We start from the raw sequence: 17198 nt of genomic DNA, 5'->3' as shown, positions 1-17198 counted from the left end.
CATAGACCAATTCATTTGCAATGAATGTTGAACGCAGTTTGTACAGAATGATGAACAGTTTGCACAGAATGATGAACACAGAATGATGAACAGTTTGCATGGAATGATGAACAGTTTTCATGGAATGAAACAAAATAATGTGGAGGTGTAGTAGATTGCTTCAGGGTCAATAAATTCATGAAATGAGTTTTTAGTAAAAAAAATACACTAGTAAGCATAGATATTCCACATTTTTTAAAAACCTATAATACATGTAATGTATATCCATGCTCTGTGGAGGCCCTATGATTATATCCATGCTCTGTGGAGACTCTATGATTATATCCATGCTCTGTGGAGATTCTATGATTATATTCATGCTCTGTGGAGGCCCTATGATTATATCCATGCTCTGTGGAGATTCTATGATTATATTCATGCTCTGTGGAGACCCTATGATTATATCCATGCTCTGTGGAGACCCTGTGATTATTATATCCATGCTCTGTGGAGGCTCTATGATTATATCCATGCTCTGTGGAAATCCTATGATTATTATATCCATGCTCTGTGGAGGCCCTATGATTATATCCATGCTCTGTGGAGGCCCTATGATTATATCCATGCTTTGTGGAGGCACTATGATTATATCCATGCTTTGTGGAGATTCTATGATTATATCCATGCTTTGTGGAGATTCTATGATTATATCCATGCTTTGTGGAGGCACTATGATTATATCCATGCTCTGTGGAGGCCCTATGATTATATCCATGCTTTGTGGAGGCCCTATGATTATATCCATGCTTTGTGGAGATTCTATGATTATATCCATGCTTTGTGGAGATTCTATGATTATATCCATGCTTTGTGGAGGCACTATGATTATATCCATGCTCTGTGGAGGCACTATGATTATATCCATGCTTTGTGGAGGCACTATGATTATATCCATGCTCTGTGGAGGCCCTATGATTATATCCATGCTCTGTGGAGATTCTATGATTATATCCATGCTTTGTGGAGATTCTATGATTATATCCATGCTTTGTGGAGGCACTATGATTATATCCATGCTCTGTGGAGGCCCTATGATTATATCCATGCTTTGTGGAGATTCTATGATTATATCCATGCTTTGTGGAGATTCTATGATTATATCCATGCTCTGTGGAGGCACTATGTGTTACCAGGCATGAGGAGGTGATATCTATAACAATGAAATGGTCATAGGTATTGTATCAATATCATTTTGAATTGCTTTTGAAGTTTCTCCAGTTGTGGTGGATCTGAGAGTGAATGTCATTCAAAAAAAGGAGACCATTACCAATGTGATTGCCAGTATCTATGGAGATATGGAACCAGGTTAAGATCTAATTCTCTCTCTCTCTCTCTCTCTCTCTCTCTCTCTCTCTCTCTCTCTCTCTCTCTCTCCTAAAAAAATGCGTACATTTATAAAGAAAAAAAATTTTCTGAGTGAACATAAATATCACCAACTGTTTTCAGATCGATTTGTTGTTGTTGGAGCTTCAAGAAAGAAAATGATTGCAAGTAACCAGGACTTGCATCTTGGAACAGCCCATCTTTTGGAAATGGCACAGGCTTTCGCCAGTATCAAGTTTGCAGACAAGTGGGGCCCCAGAAGGGGTATACGGTTTTGTTCATGGGGAGGTGGGGCATTGCAGAGAGGACTATTAGAATTCTTAAAGGTAATTTATTTTAAGTAATCAGTTATGGTTTGCAAACAAAAAATGTATACATTTAAAAGCTGTGAAATATCATATGTGTTATTCCCTTGTTAGCTCAGCAGTGTGATCGAGCTATTCTTATCACCTATTGTCCATTGTTTGTCTGTCTGTAAACTTTTCACATTTTTGACTTCTTCTCCATAACCACTGGACTAATTTCAATCAAACTTGGCACAAAGCACCCTTGGGTGAAGGGCTTTCGAGTTTTTTCTAATGAAGGGTCAGTCTTTCTTCAAAGGGGAGAGAATCACAAAAATGCAAAAATATGACGGGGTCATTTAAAAATCTTCTCAAGAACTGTTGGGCCAGAAAATTTCTAAAATTTACATGGCAGCTTCTAGACATAGTGCAGATTTAAATTTGTTCAAGTCATGGCCCCCAGGAGTAGGTTGGAGGCCATAATAGGGGATCAAAGTTTTACATGCAAAATTATAGTGAATACTTATTTAAAAAATTCTTCTCAAGAACCACTGGGCCAGAAAAGTTCCAACCTGAAAGCTTCCTTATATAGAGTAGATCCAAGTTTGTGTGTGCAAATCAGGGTCCAAGGCGTTAGGTAGGGGCCACAGTAGGGGATCAAATGTTAAATGCTAATATATGGGAAAATCTTTTTAAAATGTCTCTTGAACTATTTCATCCCGTGGGGATCCGGGTTAGATTAGGTCTTCAGTACCCCTTGCTTGTCGTAGATGATGACTAAATGGGGCGGTCCTTCGGATGAGACCGCAAAAACCGAGGCCCCGTGTCACAGCAGGTGTGGCACAATAAAGATCCCTCCATGCTCAAAGCCATAAGCGCCGAGCATAGGCTGAAATTTTGCAGTGGTGACGTCTCCATATGAGTGAAATATTCTCGAGAGGGACGTTAAACAATATTCAATCAATCAATATTTAAGCTAAGGCTTTCAATTTTGTATATATAAATTTGTGATGGAAAGATCTTTCATATGATGCAATGATGTGTGATTTTGTGACCTTGACCTGGAAGTTTGACCTACTTTTGATAAAAATCTGACCTATTCAATATGTCCTAAACTATTTAAGATAGATCTTTCATAAGATAGATCTTTCATATCTTGTATATATATTTTTTATGACAAGATCTTTCATTAGATATCATGATCTTTGTCCTTGTGACCTTGAATTTGGTGTTTTACCTACTTCTTTATGACCATACCTTGTACATAATCATTTTGGTATTTGATCTTTTGACCTACAGTTTATAAAAAAAATCTTGACCTATTCAATTTCTCTGGAACTATTTAAGTTAGGGTTTTCATATTTTGTATATACAGTGGTCCCCCGCTATATTGCCCCCCGTTATAATGCCACCCCCGCATATCGCCAAAAAAGTTCAAAGTCCCGTTTTCCTCGCTATGTAAAACCCCGTTATAACGCCATCCCCCGCATACCGCCTTTCGCCAACCTATTTACAGGTATGATTTGGTCAATTACCGTTATAATCACCCCCGCTAATTATCGCCAAGCAACGGCAGGAAAATTTCAGTGAGCAGGCTTAACCAATTATCCACCGTTAGTCCTTCAGGTATCAAAGTTTGGAGCAGATAATAATTTACGTAAACGATAATCATCTGAGTTCAAATATGCAATATTGTTTTTGAAATCTGAGTATGGCGGACACACCGAAATCTAATAGCACATTGATGTAGTAGATAAAATTTGTTTGATTTCTTATGACAGCTGTACACCCCTCCCTCCCCGATATAATGCCACCCCCATTATAATGCCAAAATTGCATAGGTACAAATGTTGGCGTTATAACGGGGGATCACTGTAGGTTCTTTATGGCAAAACCTTATTATTTTGTGAAGTTTGACCTTGTGACCTTGACCTTAGAGTTGACCTACTTTTAAATATCTGACGCATTCATTTTCTCCTGAACTAGATCTTTCATATTTTGTACATATATTTCTTATGGCAAAACCTTTTATTTCATACTATATGGCATACATGTAGCTTTGACCTTGTGACATTGAAATTAGACCTACTTTTAAGAAAACGTAACAGGTGTTAGATATCTTTAGAACCATTGTAGGTGGGTCTTTCATACAATAATCTATACAGTACAGGCCACGAGTATCCCCCAAAATGCACGGCCCCTGTGGACCAAAAGTCCATGCTTCACCGTGGGCCAAGAAAAAAGTCGCTGCCTTTGAAGTTGTGATTTCTGCACCAGCCTTGAATCCGAAAGCCCTCCGCGTAACACGGTGTGTCCATGGAGAGTCACGGTGTGCTTTCACGGTGTCACATGGAAGACAAAATTTCATTCATAATATGTGCAGCATAATTTTCTTACAAAATACTAATAAAATATTAATTATTTAAATCAAAATATATTTATTTAATATTCCATAGGTGATTTTAAAGTGTCTAAATAAGGTGATTTATATCTACAAATTATCTAGTTTGTATATAATAGATTTTTAAATAATTTGTAATTTGTTGAGTAATTCTTATTTATATTAATTTTCGTCAAACAAAAGGTGAAGGTCATAGATGGGAATAACCATTGTTACAGTAGTGAATTTATTAGGCCATGTGTTTAACTTTAAGAGATATCTTTTAAAGGTAAAGAGATATCTCTGACTATTACATTTTCTGAAAGAGATATTTATTTAACTTTAGAAGATATCTCTTTTGCATCAGTAAAGAGATATCTCTAACTTAAAGAGGTATCTGTCTTGCTTTAAGAGATATCTCTCAAAGTTAAAGAGATATTTCTTAAACTCTCTCAAAGTTAAAGAGATATCTCTCAAAGTCAAAGAGATATTTCTTTTTAGGTCATCTGAGTAAAGTCAGGTGACCTATTGCAATTAAAGCAAGACAGATACCTCTTTAAGTTAGAGATATCTCTTTACTGATGCAATCTGTTGATCAACCTCTTATGACATATGCGTTAACAATTGAACATTTTTAACTTCTTGATATTAACTACTATTTCAATTCTTTTCAAATTCAGTATGAAGCATCTTTGGGACAAGGGGGACATAAATTGTAAATTTCAGGACTCCTGCACCCATGGGGCCTCAGGGATGGGGCAAAAACTGCTCCAAATTGACCAATTTTCAAAAATCTTCTTCTCTACACATGCATATCTTTAAGAAAAACTAATTGATGCATAGTGATAAAGAGCAGGAAGGCCTCTACCAAATTGTAACTTTCAGGATCATGGGGGTAAGACTCCAGGGCAGGGCCAAACTTGGTATATAATGTATTTTTGTAAAACACATAAATGATATCTGCTTTAATGCTATTGATACTAAATTGAAACTAAATGAATATTTAAAAGAAGTAGGTAGTCTTTTACCAAATTGTAAATTTCATGATCCTAGAAAGTATTAAGGGTTTGATTTTGGGGTCAAGCCAAAATTCTTGCGGTTATTGTTTTGCATCTTTAAGTTTGCTGATACAGACTAAAAACTAAATGCATTATTAATTAGGAAAGACAGAAAAGGATGTACAAAAAAAAATGATGAATTTCTCATTCCAGGGTTTTGGCTCTAGAATGGGTCCAAATTAGTCATATCGTTTAATGTTAATACATGTATTATATTATGTAAAGCCAGGGCATGTCTTGTCTGCTGTCTGTTCTTCTGTCACACTGCGTTTAGCTCCGTATTTAGCTCAGTTTCAAAGAAACTATTTATTAATAAGATATTTTCATCAAACCTTACATGCTGATACATATTAGTATCATCTATTCAACTGCATCAATATTTTTTGACCTTGACCTTTCCTGTGACCTTGACATCACTTTTCCATATTTGATGTTTAGGTCAGTTTCAAAGCAACTATTGACAATGTTTTTATGAAAACTCTTACACCGATATGTATTAATGGTAGCAATTCAACTGTGGCATTATTTTATTACCTTGACTTTCCTTGTGACCTTGACGTCACTATTTCCTATTTTGGTGTTTAGCTCAATTTCAAAGCAACTATTGAAAATATTTTTATGAAAACTCTTACACTCAGTCTGATACATATTAGTGGTAGCTATTCAACTGTAGTATCATGTTATGGCCTTGACCTTCCCTGTGACCTTGACCTCACTATTTCCTATTTTGGTGTTTAGCTCAGTTTCAAAGCAATGTAATGAAGATTTTTATTTTGTCCCTTTCTGAATATGGCCAGGGCATATAGTAGAGAAGCAGATTTACAAGTCAAATTTTGATTAAATTGGTGTTTGTCATGTCAGTTTATGATATCCATGTATATAAATGAGGATCAGCATTTCATGCAAGTATATATTTTTTCTTTTATTAGAAGTAATTTTGAATGATGATAACCTTTCTATTTAACATTTAACCAATGCAAAATTGCTATTTATCTTTATAGCAATTTTCTTAAAACTTGGTAAATTTGAATAAAATATTATTCATAGTGAAATGAATTAATACTTGAGTCAAATAGTTTAAAGATAAAAACAATTTGAAAAAACATGACTTTTTTTTTTTTATTAGAACACGTACTTCACTAAGATTGTGTTAGAAAGGTTTCCCTTTTTTAATGTGTGATAATTGACTTGTAAACAACTGAGATTTAACTGTATTAAAGGTTTTAGAGTTAATAACAATAGTACTTCAAAGGTTCTCTTTATATTGTATACATTTGTGATATGACTTGACCACAGCTCAGATTTATCTGAGTGTATAAAGGCTAACACCACACCAGACTAAGTTCACTAAAGGTTTCAACCCTGATACTAACACAACAAAGTGTATTCTCTATTGTGAAGCACTGCATTTCTCTTCTAATTCATGATAAGGTGAATGGAAAACTGCTGCAATTTTCCCTCTTCATTGAAAAGCTATAAAAATTTTTACATGATAAGATATTTCCCCTTCAATCACACCTATGGTCGTCCTTAATCTGCATGAATATCTTAAAAGGAAAAAGGTATTTTGATTTTTTCCACAAAATGAAAAAATTTAACCTATTTTCCATTGTGAATGAGGCAGAATATCAGGCCATGAGATAAGGTACCAATTATCCCTGGGTTTTTAGCTCACTTGAGCCAAAGGCTCAATAATGTGAGCGTAACTTTCCATTGTAAACTTTTCACATTTTCATCATCTTCTTCAAAACCATATCGCTAATTTCAATCAAACTTGCCACAAAGCATTCTTGGAGGAAGGGGATTCAAGTTTGTTCAAATGAGGGGCAATGCCCTTCTCCACCGGGAAATTATTATAGCGAAATAGTGAAAATGCACTGACAAAGAAGATGGGTGAACTTGGTGAACAATAAGCCTATTCATGATTGGGCACCGGTCACGAATCGGGAGTTTAAAATCCGCATTGATGGTACTCATAGTTACAATAGATACAGTACTAAAATGGTGTCCAAAATATTTAGAAATTTCATCCTTGGTTGAAGGGGATTCAAGTTTGTTCAAATGATGGCTATGCCCCCTTCAAAAGGGAGATAATCACAAAAATGCAACAATAGGGTGGAGCCATTTAAAATTTTTCTCAAGAACCACTGGTCCAGAAATGGAAGCTCCCTGACATTGTGCAGATTTAAGTTTGTTAAAGTCATGGCCCTTGGGGGTAGAGTGGGGCCACAGGGAATCAAAGTTTTACATGAAAATATATAGGAAAAAGTCTTTATAAAATTTCTTCTCAAGAACCACTAATCCAGACAAGTTCAAATTTACATGGCAGCTTTCTGACATAGTGCAGATTCATGTTTGTAAAAATCATGGCCCACGGGGGTAGGTTGGGTCACAGTAGGGGATCAAAAATTTTACATGCATATATATTGGGGAATTTTTTTAGATATATATATGGGCCAAGGTGACTCATGGGTCCCTTATTTTCATATTGTATTACAAATGTCACATCGGGGCATTCATGTCCTATGGACATATTTCTAGTTTTAAATTTTATAGCCCTTGGGACTAATGATACTTTTACTTAGTACTTAGGTGACTGATAAGGCCTGTGGGCCTCTTGTTTGAATAAATAGTAAAACGGCTTGCCATACTGATAACTGTATGACAACATCATACAGTAACTGATGATACCATGCATCTGTATGATCAATATGATCGATGCTGTTGTTGTTATGTGTTTAGTGGTGTTCATAAAAGTTAATAAAGTATTGAAAAAGTTTGATCATCTCAAAATAATTTTGGTCTAGGTAAATCAGTATGTTGTCGGAAGGCAGACTATAGCATACATCGACCTTGACCTCTACAAAAAAAGCTCATCAGCTGATGACATGGTTTTTGAAGTTTCCTCTTCTCCAGCCTTGAATAAACTTATTCAACATGTTTTACACCAGGTAAGTACATGTATACATCTATGAATTGTAAAATCTAGATGGGATCCAGAGAGTTGCAGCAATTTTTATACACCCGTCAAAAACAGAACATATTATGGTATGGCGTCATCTGTCTGTCTGTCTGTCTGTCTTTTCAGACCTTGTGGGCATGATACAGACCAAACTGTAAGCTCCAGGGTTTTACATCTTGGTTCATTTAATCATCATGATGTGAGGAAGATGCCTATTGTTTTCCAAGATCAGAGGTGAAAGGTCAAGGTTGTAATATCACTTAGTAGGAAAACATTTTAGGCAGGATACAAATCGAACCATAAGCTCCAGGATATTGCAACTTGGTATTTGATCAACATGTTGAGAGGAAGATGCCTATTGTTTTTCAAGATCAAAGGCCAAGGTCGCAGTATCACTTAGTAGGAAAACCTTGTAGGCAGTATACAGACCGAACTGTATGGGCTAGGACCATGAAACTTGGTACACATACATTTTATGCCAAGTGAAGGATGCCTATTGTTTCTCAAGGGCAAAAGTCAAGGTCATAGTAGCAGGATACAGACCAAACTGTTGGGGCTAGGACCATCAAACTTTGTACCCATACATCTTGTGCCAAGTGAAAATATTGTATAGAGAATACATAATTTTTTTGTTTTTATGATGCAAAGAAAGTATGTGACTGCTGATACTACTCGAAACCAAGTTCTACAAATCATGGTGTAAGAAAAACACTCTATATTAGCTTTTCACGGGCGTATTATGTACCGTTGGCGGTACTCTTGTTAGCTCACCTTGGCCAAAGACTCAAGTGAGATTTTCTTATATACCCGTTGTCTGTCATGTGTCGTAAATCTTTCACAATTTCGTCTTGAAGTTCATCTCCAGAATCATTATGCCAATTTCAACCAAATTTGGCACAGGGCATCCTTTGGGTAAGGGATTCAAGTTTGTTCAAACAAAGGGTTGTCTCCCCTTCCAAGTGGAGATAAGGAAGAAAAGGCAAAAAATAGGATGGGGTAAATTAAAGATCTTCTCAACAAGACCCATTGGGCCATCTTATGTACAGTAGAAGCTTCCTGACACAATGAAGATTTATGTTTGAACAAATCACCCCCCACCCCCACCCCCAGGAGTAGGGTGAAGCTACAAGAAGGGATTAAATATTTACATGGGGATATACAGGAAAAATCTTTTAAAATTTTTCTCAGGAACAACAGGACCATGATTATCCTTTTAATATGCAAGCATCTTCAGAAAGTACAGATTCAGGTTTGTTCAAATTATGGCTACCGGCTTACTTTCTCAGTCGTTAAATCTGATATGGGAATGCCCGGATTTTTTAAATGACCATGGTGACTTAACTATATTGATTGATATGGTAGACATAATTTAATGGTACCCATTCGGTACACATGTATTAAAAGACTTAGAAGACATCTGCCAAAATTTAGAGAGTGATGTCACGGAAGCCAATACTTAATGTCATCTAAGAAGGGGACCTATAGGGTGGAGTACATAGACTAGTACACGTACACTGTTCATCTAGCAAATCCTATCAATTCATACCACACCAGTTGAAACAATTGAATTCATTTTAATTTTCCAACACTTTCACCAAAGCATGTTAAATTCACATTAGTATAAGAGGGATACTACTTGAAATAGATCTTATAATTTGACATTTTGTTTGTTTCAAAATCCCCTATTGACAATTTTTTTTAAAAAACTGTGCGCACTTTTATTTTTAATCAATACAATCATTATCTATTTATTCATATGAAAATGAAAAACCCATTTTCACGTTTTCTTTATCAGTAAGTTCACAATCTTTGGTGAAAGCTAATTTCCCTTTTATCCCAAAATAAAAGTACTAGTATACTTTGCCGTGTCATGTTGAACTGGCAAATTGTAAAAAAAATTTATGAATCTGAAGTATGGAAAGTCCAGCATTGTTGAACTTTTAAATATTGTGTCAAATCAAGAGCAATTATTATGGTCCTCTTCCACCTCGACCGTGATGACTGACTGATGAGCGAGTTTCGAACGACAATGAGGAAATGAATGGTTGGAGGGATTGAACAGTTTTAGTGGTTCTACCTAAGGAGTAGATGACCCGCATTGATATTGAGATCACAAGGTTAAAGGTCTAAAACTGTACATAATGAATATTGTCCGTTCAATATCTTGAGAACGACTTGCTTGACAGACATCAAACTTGGTATACTGACTTCTCCTATGAAGTAGTTGATTTTCTGGTCCAAAGGTCAAGGGTCAAATAGGACACAGTAACATATTGACAGCTCAATATCTTTGGAACCCTTTGCTTGACATCAAACTTGGTTCAGTGGTTCTATATAAGGAGTAGATTTAGTCATACTGATTTTGAGGCAACAATTGAAAGTCAAAGTTCAATCTTCCTTGGATCCACATAAGATATTGTCTGCTCAATATCTGAACAACCCTTCGTTTGACAGTTACCAAACTAACTGAACGGTGGTTGCCCTTAGAGAGTAGATGACCCCTATTGTTTTTCAGATCACAGGGTTAAGGGTCAAACTGGATATACATGTAGTAATATATTTTTTGCACAATATCTTGAAAATGCTTTGCTCAACAGATATCACACTAGGTATAATGGTTCTACCTTAACCTATCATAAGGAGTAGATTTTGAGATCACAAGGTCAAAGGTCAGAGTCATTGTACTTTCATAGTTCACAAGGTCAAAGGTCAGAGTCATTGTACTGTCATAGTTCATAAGGCACAGAATATGAGGTCTCTGATACACAGTTAAATCGCCTGATACAAAAACAAGCAAGTAAATCAGCATTCAAGGAGATTGGAAATACGAAAACTGGTTATCACTGTATTTTGTTGTTTGTACTTATATAATATGTTGACGGCGCGATGTTACTGTTAGGGCGATCTCAGCTACATAGTACGATGAACGGGCTCCAATTCCAAATCCATTTTTGTAGCCTTTCCTTGTTTCGGTATAATAAACGATTTTTTGGGGGGGTGAATAAATCTTCATATCTCCCTCACTATCATGCAATAAATGTATATAATCACATGACCAGCTTCATATGATATCCCAGTATCACTCAAAAAGGATATTGTCGTATTTCTTAAAGGACACATCTCATGTTTTCAAAGTATACAATATTACATGCATTTTGTCTTCTTTATGCTTATAGTAATTAATTCTAATAGTTTGTTCGCCGAAATTTTGCGATAATTAACCACAATACAGACTTAAATCTAAGCCCCGATTTCAAAAAGTCAAGTTAATTAGGTAGGTAGTCACGTGGTACAGTGACGTCACATGCGCCCTTCGGATTGTGAAAGTACTGCGAGATATTATTAAAAACTCAACTTTTAGGGGCCTAATTCATTTACCATGGGCAACATTTAAATCGATGTTGACAAATTGTCCGAGTTTTATATGTGTTCGCCACCAGTGCACACATATAACGATGTAAATACCCAAATATAGCGAGTAAAGCGTGTATGAAATCGACAAAATTGTGAGTAAATAATGTTTATATGGGTAGCTGTCTACAAACTGTTTTGGGGATGTTATTCCTTTATACATCTGTAATTGGTGCTGTTTTTCTAAAATAAACAGTGCAATCATTATTTATTTTTGGATTAGACAAATTATGATACGTTAAATTGTTGACAACTAGGCCCCTATGCCAAGCTATTGTCACGCGTGCATTTCGGAAAGAAAGAAAAAGACAACGCACACACAAATCAATAAAAATATTAAAATGTAGAGTGGTAATCACATTATTTTATTTTGATAAAGCAATCTTATTAATATTTTTGAATTGTGATCTGTACGTCTTTAGGAAGTACGAAGTGGGAGAACGGCGTTATAGCCTACTGACGCACTCAAGATGCTACGAGTTCAATAAAGAAATAATTTTATAATTCAATTTAAAGTTAGGAAATAAAATATTCTATTATTTGTATAATTAAAAGTTCAATTATTTTGTATTTTTATTTTTTGTTGTTGTAAATCTACCAGTTGGTAGAAGTTACATTGTATCGTCAATATATGTTGTTACAAGGTGAAGGTCAGTTGATCCGAGTGTGTATTGAATTTGAAGAGCAAATCAGAATGTATGCTATAGGCCTACCAGTGCTTATAGCTTCGATATATCCATTTATTCGCAGTTTATCAGGGTCTCTGTCCAAGCGATGTTTGAAAAGGTGACTGGGTGTGTTTTTTAAGGTAAAGTTCTTGTTCCAACAAAAAAATTATCCACATCTTTTTTCTCGTACCTTCCTTCGAAAAATTGAAAAATACCCAGTCTAAATCCTTTCTACCGACAACTAGTACACTCCAGCACGGTACAAAACATCTTAATGCATTATTATTTACAAGCCGTTAACGTGACAATTGGTTTTTTGTCGATTAAATCTAATCTGTTTATGAAATGGCTAATAGATGTTTTCAAACCCGAGGGCGCATATGACGGCACACAAAATGGCGCGTAAACTAGCGAAAGAAAATATGCATATCGCAAGATTTTAATTTCATCGCTTTCAAACTCGAAAACTACGCAAAATATTTCATTTAAAACACATTTAAAGTAGTTTTAGGCATAAAAAGAGTTAATTTTGATGAAAAAATGAAAAAGTTTAGAAACATGCGTTGTGTCCTTTAAGTAAATTAATCTTCCAGTAAACACAACATATGATTTATTAATTAGCTTATGATGAAAAAGGACATTATTAGAATTCTTTAATGTTCATGCAGTGTATAAAGGTTCCTTAGATAAGTGAACATATGCAATGGAAGTTGTGCATTTGGATATCTGAATTGATTGACTGTTTAGATAAAAATACCCTATCCAATATACATGTCAACATGTAAATTTATTGTAGGTTCCTCACCCTGAAGACAAACAACTTACTATTGCAGACTGGCAGTATGACAAATCTGGGAATCGGTTTGAATTCAATGGAAGTGGAGTAGTCCGCCATGTCCTGAATAGGCTCGGAGTGCCTGTAGTCAGTGTTGGTTACATGATCAGTCAGAATGTTGTATGTAACTTTCTTTATTTCGACACATCAATTGAAAAATTTATAATGTTCTCTAAAAAAAAAAAATTAGGAAATTTCACTGTATAAAAAATTTGACTTGATGTCGTTGGTGCATGTAATCCATCTTAATTTGGTAACATTGAAATATATGAATGTTTTATCAGTCATTAGTTAAGCCTTTCATGTTTCATTAATATTGTTCTTTTAAAATATTCTCCATATGAACTTATAACTGAACATTATTACCTAGCTAATATATGGTTCCTTTCAAATTTGGTATAAAGCATTTTTGGGACATGGAGGACAAATTGTAAATTTCAAGACTCCTGCATCCCTGGTGCCTTATGGGTGGGGCAAAAACTGCCCAAAATTGACAACTTTTCAAAAATCTTCTTCTCTACACCTCCATATCTTTAAGAAAAACTAAATGCATAGTGATATAATAGAGCAGGAAGGCCTGTACCAAAATTGTAACTTTCAGGATCTCCGGGGTAGAGGTTCTGACTCCAGGGTGAGGTGGTATATATAGTGTATATGTGCAAAACATATAAATGATATCTGTTTTAATGCTATTTATACTAAATTGAAACTAAATGAATATTTAGAAGGAGTATAGGTAGTCATTTACCAAATTGTAAATTTCATAATCCTAGGGGGTAAGGGTTTGGTTTCAGGGTGGTGCCAAAATTATGTCTCCCCTCTTTCAGGGGAAGACATACTGTTTTTGTACTTGCTCTCCATTCACCCATCTGTCCATTTGTTCGTCTGTCTGTCACACAATCTTAATTGTGAACGCTTCTCCTCCTATATGGCTTATTTGATAGACTTGAAACTTTGTACACTGCTTCATTGCCATTGGTAGATGTTCATATTAATGGGACAGGAGGATCCAATTATTTTCCTAAGTTATAGTGGATCTAAGAGGAGTGGAAGATGTAAAATAGCTTGTGAACACTTCTTCTCCTATATGGCTTATTGGATAGAACTTGTTGCAATTTTGATCCATTTCTACCTCTCTTGCAGGGGTTTTCCCCTTCATTTGAAAATTATTTTTATATGGAGGGTACATAATTTGTCCGGCTAACTCCTCCCACAATTTTCAACTGAGGGTCATCTTGTTTTGCACAGTGTTTTTATGGGTATTGAAGATATGCACATGGCAAGGATTTTGATTTTCTTTAATATTTGAAAATATTACAAGTTGTTGCACTTGGTTTGTTTTGAGGAAATATTGCATTGAGAGTACATGATTTGTCTTTTATTTTTCCCTCTACAGTTTTCAAGTGAGGACCTTATTATTTTACAGAATATTTTGTATGGGTATGGAAGATGTGCAATGTGGCAAGGATTTTGATTTTCTTCAATTTCTAAGAAAATTAGTTCATGTTGTTGAACTTAGTCCTTTTTTTAGGAAATATTCATATTATGCAAAGAAAGTATGTCACAGCCTGATGATGGCTGATACTGCCAGATGCAAAGTTCTACAAATTATACATAACACCCTATGTAAGCATTTTCATGGGCATATGTACCGTTTGCGGTATTCTTGTTCATTAAGTTATTGCCCTTGGACTTGGAAAAATAGCATGAATGCAGTTTACATTTGTAGATAAGAGTACTACACTCATTAAAACTTCTAGCATAGTTATACAACAATGTAGCTAAATTTATTCATGATCACCTACATTTCACAGTTCATTGACTTGGTTAAAGACTTAAACCTTATTATAAATTTGTCTTTTTTCTTGATCTAGTCTTTCTACCTGCATGAATAGTAGTTGATTTCCAACCATACATTCTTTTTCTGTCCTGGTTCCCCATTTTTCCCCTTTACCATAATCTACATAACGAACTTTGAATATATATATTGTTGTGGTCCAAGAATTTTTGCAGCCGGGTAGGGGACTATGTATTGCCATGCAATACTCTCAGAAAGCTTGTTATACCTCTTTTAATATGAACAAGAACTCATGAAAACCATTTGGTCTTTAACAGAATAATGAAGAAACGTCAGCTCTACTTCATGATTTGGTCCACCATGATCAGTATCATCTAGCAGCCTCCAGAGTTAACTCCCTTGTGGCTCTACATTTAATAGATGACAGTCACCTCCCTCTCAACATGGTCAATTACACCAAGTTCATTCACGATGTGTTTGCCAGAAGTCTTGTAGATCTAACTAATGCACAGGCAAAAGTAGACATGGGTAAGTTAACAAGGAATACTGTCTCAACAGACTAAATATAGTACATACATACAAAGGTCATTCAAAAACCACGTAGACAATGTATCTCTTGGATAGATATATATTTTTTTTTTTTTTTCAAAAATAAAACTTAGAAAACATATTACAGGATTTGAAATCATTTATCGACCAGGTATGTCTCGTTCTATTTGATCAAATAGTGTCTGTGATATATAATTTTAAAAACAGCATGTTCTTTTGCCAGCACTTCCAAATTGATTGTTATGTCAAAAATATAATGTCACAGGGTCATGTTTCACAGTTCCTCAAAATATTATCCTCTATTACATGGCCTGTTTTCAGTCAGCAGTCTAGGAATCCAGCGGGCTACAACTCTTTTCCTTTTCCAACTCATTTCCAAATGTTCATAGGTATCCAGCAGGCTGTAACTTTTCTCATTTTCAAATGTTCATTAGGTATCCAGCAGGCTGTAACTTTTCTCATTTCCAAATGTTCATAGGTATCCAGCAGGCTGTAACTTTTCTCATTTCCAAATGTTCATAGGTATCCAGCAGGCTGTAACTTTTCTCATTTCCAAATGTTTAGTGAATAGTGAAGACTGCCGGAGCTAAAATCAAAGATGTCTGCTAATTCCGCAACAGTGATTCGACCATCACTTTCCATAACATTACTCTTAAAGTTCTATATTCCAAAATTCACACCTGCATCTCCGACATAAATAAAACAATGTTTAGAATAGTTATTGATTTTGACAGTTGCTAATGGGTAACCTTTTAAAAGCACTGACTCTCCAGAACTTGATATTTGATACTCTCAAACTCTTGTATTGTAGCTTAATCCATGTTAATGTATTATCAGTTAATTAAATGTAGCCACATGCAGTGAACATACATGTTTGTATAGATTCATACACAACAATTAATTACGTATTCTTTTGACAAGATCTCCACATATGATTCATTTCATACCAGGACGTTCGTCGTCTAATATAGAATCTCTACCACAAGAAAATCGTCTATGCCATTTACACTGTATAAACAAAAGCATGACTCACTTTAGAAATATTATCCACTTCTTCCAGCTCTTTAACAGCTTCTGTTGGAGATTTCGTGAGTGCAACACAAATTATTATGGCTATTTGCTGCTCCATGATTTCCCGTGATGTCATGTTTTTCACCTTCATTATGTAATCAATTTCCATTAAACGCCTTGACATATTACATGTACGTCAAAACTTTGCAAATTGTAAAATGATGTAATAATTCTCTGCTAGAACGTATAAATTTTATTCTGTTTTAACACCATTTCTGAGAGATTTGATAATTACATTTTTGTAACATTATACTGATGCATTTTTGTAAATAACAAAATTTCACTATGCACTAGCTGTGACCTTATTTTTCGGTTTTGATTTTTTAAATATTTCCTGATATATCAAAAAATGTCTGAATTATCTTTAGTATAATTAAGATTATTGTCATATTATGTCTGCTAATTTTGGACGTTAAAAATAGTTATGGCAAAAGTCTATGTATTTTTTTAATGACCACTGTACATGTATATTGAAAGAACCAAGTGGAAAATGAGTGAGTCTCTGGTTCTAGGGTTCACATTTTTTCATTACTAGGGTTGTCATATATAGGACAAAAATTTATGCCCCGGCTTCCACATTTAAGCGACTGAGGCTCAGTCTATGAAATCAAGCATCAGATACATGTAGGTAGTTGCAGTCACAGTTGAAGTGTTGAGTTTCAAGGCTGTAACATCACTTATGTTCCTTAGAGTGGTTTCAAACAAATGATTATTATTGCCCATTACTTTCAGGAAAGCCACGTTTTGTGCAAGCTAGGTCTTACAGACCCAATTAGTATAGTGTTGCCTATATCACAAAGGGGTGTATCTTGAGTAAATA

At 35.1% G+C, this 17198-nt stretch overlaps 1 protein-coding gene and 1 long non-coding RNA gene across 2 annotated transcripts in view; one reads left to right on the top strand and one right to left on the bottom strand.

Annotated features, from left to right (window-relative positions):
- LOC125658913 (N-acetylated-alpha-linked acidic dipeptidase 2-like) overlaps positions 1–17198 on the top strand; it is a 56993-nt gene that overhangs the window by 37242 nt on the left and 2553 nt on the right. Inside the window, exons 6-10 of the mRNA XM_056149694.1 lie at positions 1249–1344; positions 1486–1688; positions 7892–8035; positions 12922–13080; positions 15076–15286. Coding sequence (XP_056005669.1) covers positions 1249–1344; positions 1486–1688; positions 7892–8035; positions 12922–13080; positions 15076–15286 — 813 coding nt within the window. The remainder of the gene's footprint in view (positions 1–1248; positions 1345–1485; positions 1689–7891; positions 8036–12921; positions 13081–15075; positions 15287–17198) is intronic.
- LOC125658937 (uncharacterized) lies at positions 15373–16417 on the bottom strand. The gene is made up of 2 exons (XR_007363843.2): positions 16341–16417; positions 15373–15893 (listed from the first exon to the last, which is right to left on the bottom strand). It is a non-coding gene; the product is annotated as an uncharacterized LOC125658937 (long non-coding RNA).

This window comes from Ostrea edulis, chromosome 9 (assembly GCF_947568905.1).
Source record: "Ostrea edulis chromosome 9, xbOstEdul1.1, whole genome shotgun sequence".
Lineage (NCBI taxonomy): Eukaryota > Metazoa > Mollusca > Bivalvia > Ostreida > Ostreidae > Ostrea > Ostrea edulis.
The sequence above is the reverse complement of the archived record's forward strand: the minus strand, read 5'-3'. Positions and strand labels throughout refer to the sequence as shown.